The sequence below is a fragment of the Diuraphis noxia genome, unplaced genomic scaffold (assembly GCF_037042655.1).
Source record: "Diuraphis noxia isolate RWA-SAM2 unplaced genomic scaffold, SU_Dnox_SAM2 contig0002, whole genome shotgun sequence".
NCBI classification, from domain to species: Eukaryota; Metazoa; Arthropoda; class Insecta; order Hemiptera; family Aphididae; genus Diuraphis; species Diuraphis noxia.
The window spans coordinates 18,783,607-18,793,442 of record NW_028301712.1 but is presented as its reverse complement, the minus strand read 5'-3'; the positions used below and the strand labels follow the sequence as shown (position 1 = coordinate 18,793,442).

The following is a 9,836-nucleotide window of genomic DNA, read 5'->3' as shown; positions in this document are numbered from 1 at the left end:
TAAATACCAGATAAAATCATAATAATAATACGTAAAAAAATGCAATGTCAGATATTAAAATAAAATAAATACGATCTACTGCTGTACTATACATAATATATATATTGCCGAGAATCTACTATCTTTGATTTTAAGTAGGTAGGTACTGAATATTAAATATAATGATAATTATTATTATTTATTATTAGGTAATTAAAATTATAATAATTGATAGAATTTTGAATTTAAATTTGTATTTATATCAATACTATATATAACGTACAATTGTTAGATATTTGAAATTATTACGAATTTACAACGTAAATATCATTACAATAAGCCTACATTATTATTTGGTTAAGTTCTTGTTTTAGTCATTATATTTAGTATATACCTAATATTTTAAATTGTCAATAACTAATAATACATTCGCCTTCACGATCATTACACCATTCTGGAGTAATTCTATCCGGTCTGATTCCTAATGATACAAGTCGTTCACGGTGTTGCAATAGTCTAAAATGTTAAAAATATTTATTATTATATTATAGTTAAGTTTTATATTTGGTTATTTTGGTTGTAACGTAATAATAAACTATTTGTTACCTATACTCGGCTGCCAAAGCATTAGTGGAAGGATCCGCCCACAATCTCTCAGCTAAAGCTGCAGCCCTTGGCCAAACTTTAATATCCAAGTTAAAATCATCAGCGAATTCGGAAAACATACAGGTCTAGAAAAATTATCAAATTAATGCACTGATATATTTTGTTTATTTTAAATATTATTGGCTATTACGTACTTCTGCCCCTAAAATGAGATTAGGGTTATCGGTCATTGGCATTTTGTTGTTGTAAATAACCTTCCACGAGTGATAAGTGGTTGGAGGCCGCAATCCGTGATCTAGGTAATAGACATCCTCTACGGCCACAATTACCTTATAACCTAAGTTTGATAAGTGTACAGCGTCTGTATTTCCTTCCCAGACTTCAATAGTATATCGTTTTTTGTCGAGATGCTTCTCTACGATATTTGGATCAGTCAATCCACTAGACCAAACAATTATGTCCGAATTTGAATCGCCTACTTCGTGATCGTATACGGTTAAGGCTTTACTATGGAATTCGGCCCATAGATCCAGATATGAGCTTTCAGTTAAGTTTCGTTTATTGGATTGCATCCAATCGACAATTTCGGCTGTTGTGTTCCAACATCTTACTGCGACCTTATATACGTAAAAAACCGAATTTTAAAATCAAAATGTATGCTGTTTTTTTTTTTTTTTTTTTTTTTAATTTGACGGTGGTAAAAAAATAAAAATAATAACCTCATCACCGCCCATGTGGAATGCTTCTCCTTTGGGAAATACGTCGACCAAATCTTTGTATATTTTTCCTAGCCACGTGTACGTGTGATTGTTTATTGGATTAAGTTGTCCACACGGTGGCTGTACGCAATAATCCCACCATGGGTGGTTACCCAGACAAATCACCATGTCTCCGTAACCGGAATCCTTTCCCCATTGCCATCCATACCCCGCGTGCGCTGGCGAATCGATTTCCATGATAATTCTAACACCTCTAACTAATGCATACCTTAGGAGTTCTTTGATTTCTGCATACGAGTATATTTTTTCGGAACTATACGCGCCATATCTATATAATACACATTACGGAATTATTTCTTTATATATTTCTCAAAAAACACATAAAAATTATATTTGACCTCAGCTGAATCACTGTTTTATCATTTTTATATTTATTTCACATATTAATTAGTTAGGTATTCAATTATTTTTTTTTTTTTATTAGAAATAAGCCTCGGCTGCGGAGGCCATTGGCTGACTATTCAATTATTGTACTCTGCTATGTAGATATTATATACAAAGATTACTGTTCCTACCTGGTTTGCAAATAATTAACAATAAAATAATACGTACCTAATGGCTATATATTACCATTGATTTGGTAGTGTTATCACTACTTATAAGTACTCTGGTATTTTTATACTTTTAAATATTTAAAATATTATAGATGAAATAATGTTTATCATTACAAATAAATAACCTACTTATAGCGTAATATTTTATTCTTTACCCGCGTGTTCTTTTTTCGCCAAAAAACCTTGGGTTAAGCATTTTTTTAGTGTTTAATTATGATATACTACGATGATATTGTTTGGGCTCTATTGTATATGATATTACATTATATTTATCACACAACACTCGTCGATACCATTTCACTAATTTTACAGTTATAATCGTCAGTAAATAAGACGTAATGTCTATTGTATATTACACGGCGTCATTCACTCGGTATAATGCCGATGATAGACACGTTTGTAAAATATTACGATCACGTCTCACCTTGCCATTTGTGGAGCACTAGGCAAATCTAGTGGAAAACTGTGAGAGTCCGTGGCGTGCCAGTGGAATACATTGAGTTTTGAATGACCCATAGCGTCGATTGTTCTTTTGATCGCCGAAAGTGGGAAATAGTTCCTCGAGGTGTCCAGCATGAATCCTCTATACGCGTACACTGGTCTGTCGACTATTTCGACCTCTCCAGCAATCACTAGTGTCTTGCCGTTAAATTTAGGCCGGCCGTACGATGTTATTAGCTGCCGTAATGTTTCCAATCCGTTCCTAGCACCATACACGGTTCGCGCTGTGATTTTTGCTGTTATTCGGTCCACTAGAAAAATAATACACTTTTGAGTGAGTTATCATCAGAACCACCGAAACGTCTATCATTATAATACAACACACTCTCGTCTTACAATTGGCGAAAATTTTTAACTCATAACTTTCGTCTGTCGACAACTTAATATTGGTAAAAGGAGTGTCCGTGGTTATGAATACAGTCAGGTTGTTGTCGTTCGGAATACATCGTGGCTCGCACATTTTTCTTAACGACGACATCAAAACTTCAGATGCCTCGACCATATATTGTTTTCCTAATTCGTCGGCAACGGATGTTAAGTTAAACACGACATTGTCGAGCCCAAATTTAATCACTGGATCTCTACGATTTGTTATTAAACAATTACATGTTAATACAAAACTAAATAATTATTTACATTTAACTAATTTTTGATTTTAGTATAATGAAATTTGTTTTTACTTTATACTAGTCGTATTAGTTGGCCTCGGCCAAAGTGACCCATATTGTCCACAGGTTAACCGACAAACGTCTAATGATTCACTGACATCGTTGATTTCCTTATTTTCGTCTTGAAATTCACTTATTATGCACTTATTGTCCACGCATTTGTAAATTTTACTTTAAATAAAAAGAAATGTATAGTTACATAATGTATGCCGCTATGCCGCAGTTAATTTATTATTATATGTATTATAATATCAAATATGATATCAGTATAAAAATGTTTATTTGTTTATTTAATTAGTATATTTACACGCCTAACGCCTGCCTATACTATCTTATTAATATTTATAATAATTAGTGACTTACATATTTTTGTATCTGGGTACCTAATTTGTAAACTAGGTATTTAAAAATAGAAAATGTGATTATATATATATTATATTACATTATATATGCATTTCAATTAAGTTTAGAATCGATCAACTTTTCATAATTTCAGATTTTATCATCACCAATTGAAATTTTACATTAAAGAAAAATTAAAAATTATAGTCGAAAACTGAAGTAAAGGAGATTGGAAAATTGAGAAATAATTATCAAGTAAATGTAATTTTGGTATAACCGTTTACTATAGGTATTAGTAGGTATATTTTAATATTTAGATACCTATCCACATTTTATCACTATATAAATTAGTGATCGAATCAATAAGTGCCTTGTACCAGTAGTTTTGCCTACTTAATTTTGTCAAAAGTATGCTTATGACTAACTACGTTTATAGTGATTTATGTTAAAATAATTAGTATATTCTCACTATTTCACAGTTTTTAATTGTGTCTTTGAAACACCTAGGTATTAAATATAAGTATAAATGTATGAAGCATTGCAATTATGTTCATTCAATGTTTTATGACAATAATGCCTATTATAGGTATAGTTGGTTAGATTAAATACAAAGGTTAGGTTACCTATCTGTTACCAATTGCCTTAATCAGCAATTACCATTGTTACTAGTAATTATTACATTGTTTTGTTGTTAGGTAATTATTATAGGTATTTTAGTTTTAAATTACCTGATGAACGGTAACCTGTTTTCGGCTGTAGCTTCATTAGTGGAAAAGAAGTGAAATATAAATAGTATACATGTCATATAATATGCACAGCTTCCCATGTTTTGAATTCTATTTAAATAAAAAAAACGTATATTATAAATATTAAAATAACAGTAGATGCAAACGAGTAATGACACATAAAATTACACTTATATTATAATTTTACTAACAATTAATTTTGTGAATAGAAGAAACTAAAATGTCATTTAATTAAAAACTAAAATATTATTTTAACGTTTTATACAAATAATTGTATGTTTGTACTTTATTGTGTCCTATACAGGGTGTTCCCGCGAGGATTTACCCATTGCGATATCTCAAGAAATAATGTAAATATCAAAATTCTGGTTTTATAATAAGATTCACAAGGATAAGAACTACAATTACTTCATTTTTTAATTTATTTTTAAAAAATTTAAAAAATATCTTTTTTTATTTAATTATTTCCAAAAAAATTAAAGATAGCCATATTGTAGAGTTTATTTTTCTAAAAATATTGACGTTTCAAAATTTTATTTTCATTAATTTGCTGATTTTAGATTCTGAACGAAGTGATGAATGTATTGATTTTACAATGATGTGTGTGTGTTTTTTTTGTGTGTCTGTGTATAGCATAACTAGTCGAAATAATGCTTCAATTTCAAACTTTGGGGGTGGTTTCTGATGTAAAAGTGAATATCCTTGATGCATTATACAGGTCAAAAGTAAACATTTTCCAACAATTTTCAAAAAAATCGAGGAAAACAATAAAAAAATGACAGAAAAACGGGAATTTTTACGCTAAACCAGTTTTCGACCAAATCGATTTTTTATATGTTTGTAATTCAAAAACTAATCACTGTAAATACTTTAAATTTTCACCAAATGTTATGTTAGTATTATCTATATACAGTTTAATTTTCAAAAATGTTTGACTTTTTTTGAGTTATTAATAGGCCACTGAAATTTTCTAAATATCTAAAAGCTTAAAATAATAACAATTATGATTAACACTCTGTACTAATATAATATTAATTAGTAATTATATGTGTACTGAACTAATTAAGTTTTAACCTCCATAATATAGGTATTATATTATTATACACCCTATCTATGAATTCTCAATTATTAGTCAAAAATGGTTTTCTTTTTTTATTTCAGGCTAATTTAATACAGAAAATATTATGCTTACAGGTCGTAATTATGAAGAAAACGTATAAATAGAAACCAAAAGTCTAAAAATGTTTTTTCTCTTCTAGAACATAATCTGGCTTAAATATATAATTATAGTATTAGTCCATCCCATACATTATTATTAATTCATATATGTCACAAATACTAAAAGTTATAATTTAACCAAATCTGATATATTATTTAGTTTTCGGATGGGTATAAATAAACAATAATGTTTAAGCATTATCATTCATCACATATTAACATGACATTTAAATATATCCTGAAAATAATATAATTTAATCAAAAATCATGTTTTAGTTTTTAATTTTAATAAGTAGGTACTAGGTAATAACTATAAAGTGTACTATACATGTCTATATACTGTATATTATATAGAGTACTGAGTATGTAGCCCGGGAAGTACTTTATTTTGACGAAAAATTGATTAAATAAGTGATTGGATAATGTAATATTACGATAACCAAATACAACTGAGCAAACAATACACAGCTGATAATAAGTATATGTATAGTATAGGTACTGTATTACATAATATTAGTCTATAAAAAAACCTAACCATGTAGTAATGTAAGTAATCTAGTTTAACAAAACATTATTACTTTATTTTAGTACAATAATTTTATTAAAGTAATATTCATTTAAATAATGTAGTACCTAATTAATAATTATACCAGATTTTAAGTATTTTATAGGTACATTTTAAAATAAGTTTAATTTAAACTGTAAGCTTATTGATCAACCGTATAAATACACCATACATTTATGATTTATGTAACATCTTTGTTTTAAAACAATTAATACATAATTAGATATTATAACTATTACATACTATGTAACTTTTGTATCATTTTGGATACATCAAATTTCAATCATAAAAAAATAGTCAATTTAAGCATTATAAAATAACATTTGTATAATTATTTATTAAAATGAAATGTACTACGCAGGGATAAATATTTAAGAAGCAGAGAGAGGAATATATTGATTTTACTATGATGTAAGTTTTAGATTCTGAACGAAGTGATGAATGTATTGATTTTACAATGATGTGTGTGTGTTTTTTTGTGTGTCTGTGTATAGCATAACTTGTCGAAATAATGCTTCAATTTCAAACTTTGGGGGTGGTTTCTGATGTAAAAGTGAATATCCTTGATTCATTATACAGGTCAAAAGTAAACATTTTCCAAAAGTTTTCAAAAAAATCGAGGAAAACAGAAAAAAAAATGACAGAAAAACGGTAATTTTTACGTTAAACTAGTTTTTGACCAAATCCATTTTTTTACGAGTATATGTTTGTAATTCAAAAACTAATCACTGTAAATACTTGAAATTTTCACCAAATGTTAATGTTAGTGTTATTTATTTACAGTTTAATTTTCTAAAATGTTTGACTTTTTTGAGTTAGGTATTTATAGACTACTGAAATTTTCGATTTTTCTGAAAATTTTCTTTTGAAGTGTCGATAAAATTTTTTTGGCCCAATCAAAATACTTGAAAATTTAATACAAAGTTCCTCATAAGTTATTCTTATAGTGATTAAAAAATTATAAAAATAGATATGCACGATTTTTTTTTATAAGCATTTAAAATTCAAATTTTGACTAAATACGTACAAATTACGGCAATGTTAAAATTATTTTAGATATAAATTCATAAAAGTTTTTCTTTTTGAATCTAAGATTTGAAAATTTAATTCAAGGCTCCTATCAACATATTTTTAAAATAGCAGTTGAAAAATAAAATAAATATACATGCATTTTTTTTTTAAAAGCATTCAAAGTTTGAATTTTGACAAAATACGTAAAAATCACGAAAATTCGCAAATTATTTTAAACTAGAAATTCATAAAAAATTTTCTTTTTAAATCTAAGATTTTAAAATTTAATACAAGATTCCTTACAAGTTTTTTAATCTTTATCACAAATAAAAAGTCCACCAGAAATTCAAATTAAATTTTTATGAACATTTGAAATTTAAATTTTTACAACATTGGATTTTCACTTTTAGCGATACTTTACAATACACTTTTACCAACTTTACAGCGGAAATCAAAAATCAACATTTAAGAAACTCATTATTGACATTGTGGTAGTTGTATATAGGTATTTAATATTTACTTGTTTAGAATATCATTTTTTAATAGAATCTAATAAGCAATGGTAAATCTTATAGTGAGTAATGTAATTTTACCTTTATTATTTTAATTAATATAGGTACTTACCTACCTATTTAACAAGAATGATCAAAAAATAATAACAAAAATGTACCTACCTAATATTTTTTTTAATTGTTATTGATATTATTTGCTATTGTTATATTCTAACACAAAATAACAATAATAATAACAAATTAAGACAAAATGTTAGCATTTTACTTACATTTAATGCGACGTTCTCTCATAAATTATATTTAGCAGCTTCTTCTTCTCTTTCTCTGGTCATACTAGTATAATGCTAGCTATGTATATGATTTAAAACTAAACAATTTCAGTTTGAAACCAGTATAATATCATCATGCATTTGAAGGTGATTTGTTGTCCACAGCCATCCAACTCCCACTTTTACATGTATACGGTATACAGTATACCTAGTCCTCAGGCATCGATTTATGTATGATATACAAATATTATTATATTATAATATATTAAGGTAATGTTACAATAACAATATTATTGTTTCAAATTATTGCTGTCTGGGAAAATGGTATTGGTGGTGTAGGTACTTTATATAATTCTTAACTATCATGTATTATAACCTAATAACTTATGTTCATTTTTTCGTACAGTATAGGTTTATGTTACATTCACTATAACAATATAAGACTAGGGCCATAAAAAAAAAAAAAACAATTCGTAGAATTTAGTCGCTAATGTTATGTATATAAATTATAATATTATAATGTGAAGTTAAAAATTTAAAATCACGCTAAAACTAAATAATAATCAGAGAAATATTTATTTTGATGTATTCAATGAAAGTAAAATATTTACGAGCATGGAAGTTATCGCACGTTGATCAATGCATCAGGCAAAAAAAGGACAAAAATGTTACCATACTTCTTAGTATATTAATATTATTCAACATTTTTTTAGCTATTATAATTTTATTAAATTTTTAAAAGAACTGTTTGCAGTTGCATACATTTTAGTATTGATCTATTTATCCAACAATCCAAAATTTGTTTTACTTACAAAGTATAGGTATAGCAAAGTAAACAAGCATTTTATTTTCAAGCAACTATTACAGTCTACAAATATTGATTTTGAGGTAGGTACTTAATAGTAGACTTGCCTTTCAGTGATGTAAGGGGCATAAAGTAATAGGTGATAAGTAGTCATTCTAGCATGGCAAAAACTAGAAAAAAATAAGCCTTTCCTCCACAAAAAGAATTGTTTGTCACCGATACTCTCTACCTGCCTATTTATATATTCTATAAGTGAATTTAATATTTACATATTAATATTAGTGATATAAGAAGTTATGAAACACAGAGGTTACTTCATCAGTTGGAAAAGTAAACGTAAATTATGTACGTACCTTCTCAGACGTATAGGTAATATTTATTATGTAAACAGTAATTAATTTATTTTTAAAGCGTTTGAATTAAATTATGTCAGGTATATTTATTTAACCTCCAAATGCAATCAAAATAAATTACCCAGTACAATAATAATTCGTTATTATTTATTCACAGTATAATATAGATGATTTAATGTATGCCAGAAACAACAGCTCACATATCTACATTCAATTTAATCCAGTACTATAAACACTTAAATTTTACATAAACATATTTATGTAAATTATTATTTATGTTTATATTATGCATTGATAATTAATATTCAAAAGGTCTATAGTATAGTCTATTCAACAATTGGATTCAAATATGATTGATGATTATACTGAAACGTTTTCCTAAATATACACGTATTCTCTGATGGCAGTTTTTTCAATAGACGGATTTGCGGTATTATGTTGTTTCTTTAAGTATTATTTAACATTTAATACATCCAGTCGTAATCGTAAAATGTTTACGAAGGTAAATTAGGCACAAAACAGGATGTTGGGATAATTATACCTCTTTTACTTTTAAATTGAGTGTACCCAAAATGAATGAATTTTTTTTTGGCGTGATTGAGTAATTACCATCGCGTAAAATGCTACTAGAAGTACTGCAAAAGCCACGATTTCGTCTGTTAAAAAAGAAAAAGAGGGTACATATAGGCGTGCGCAGACTTGGTCCGCAGGGAGGGACCACATTAAAAAGGTCTGAACCAATTAACAAAGATTCTTGTACTAATGGCTACCTGCTTTCGATAAAATGAAAATAAAAAAAATGTTAGTACTTAAAAGTAGGTTAAAAAAAACAACACATATGTAAAATTGTGAAATAATAACAAATAAATTAAAAACACACGTTATTCTTATAGTATTTATAGTTAAAAGATTAAGCAATAAGAAATAT

At 27.3% G+C, this 9,836-nt stretch overlaps 1 protein-coding gene across 1 annotated transcript; it reads right to left on the bottom strand.

Annotated features, from left to right (window-relative positions):
• Positions 1-216: 216 nt before the first annotated feature.
• LOC107173281 (chitooligosaccharidolytic beta-N-acetylglucosaminidase-like) lies at positions 217-7,905 on the bottom strand. The gene is made up of 9 exons (XM_015523751.2): positions 7,751-7,905; positions 4,158-4,265; positions 3,100-3,258; positions 2,756-3,000; positions 2,343-2,670; positions 1,305-1,632; positions 780-1,202; positions 586-710; positions 217-495 (listed from the first exon to the last, which is right to left on the bottom strand). The coding sequence occupies exons 2-9, from the start codon at positions 4,253-4,255 to the stop codon at positions 390-392; spliced, it is 1,812 nt and encodes a 603-aa protein (XP_015379237.2). The 5' UTR covers positions 4,256-4,265; positions 7,751-7,905; the 3' UTR covers positions 217-389.
• Positions 7,906-9,836: the final 1,931 nt, after the last annotated feature.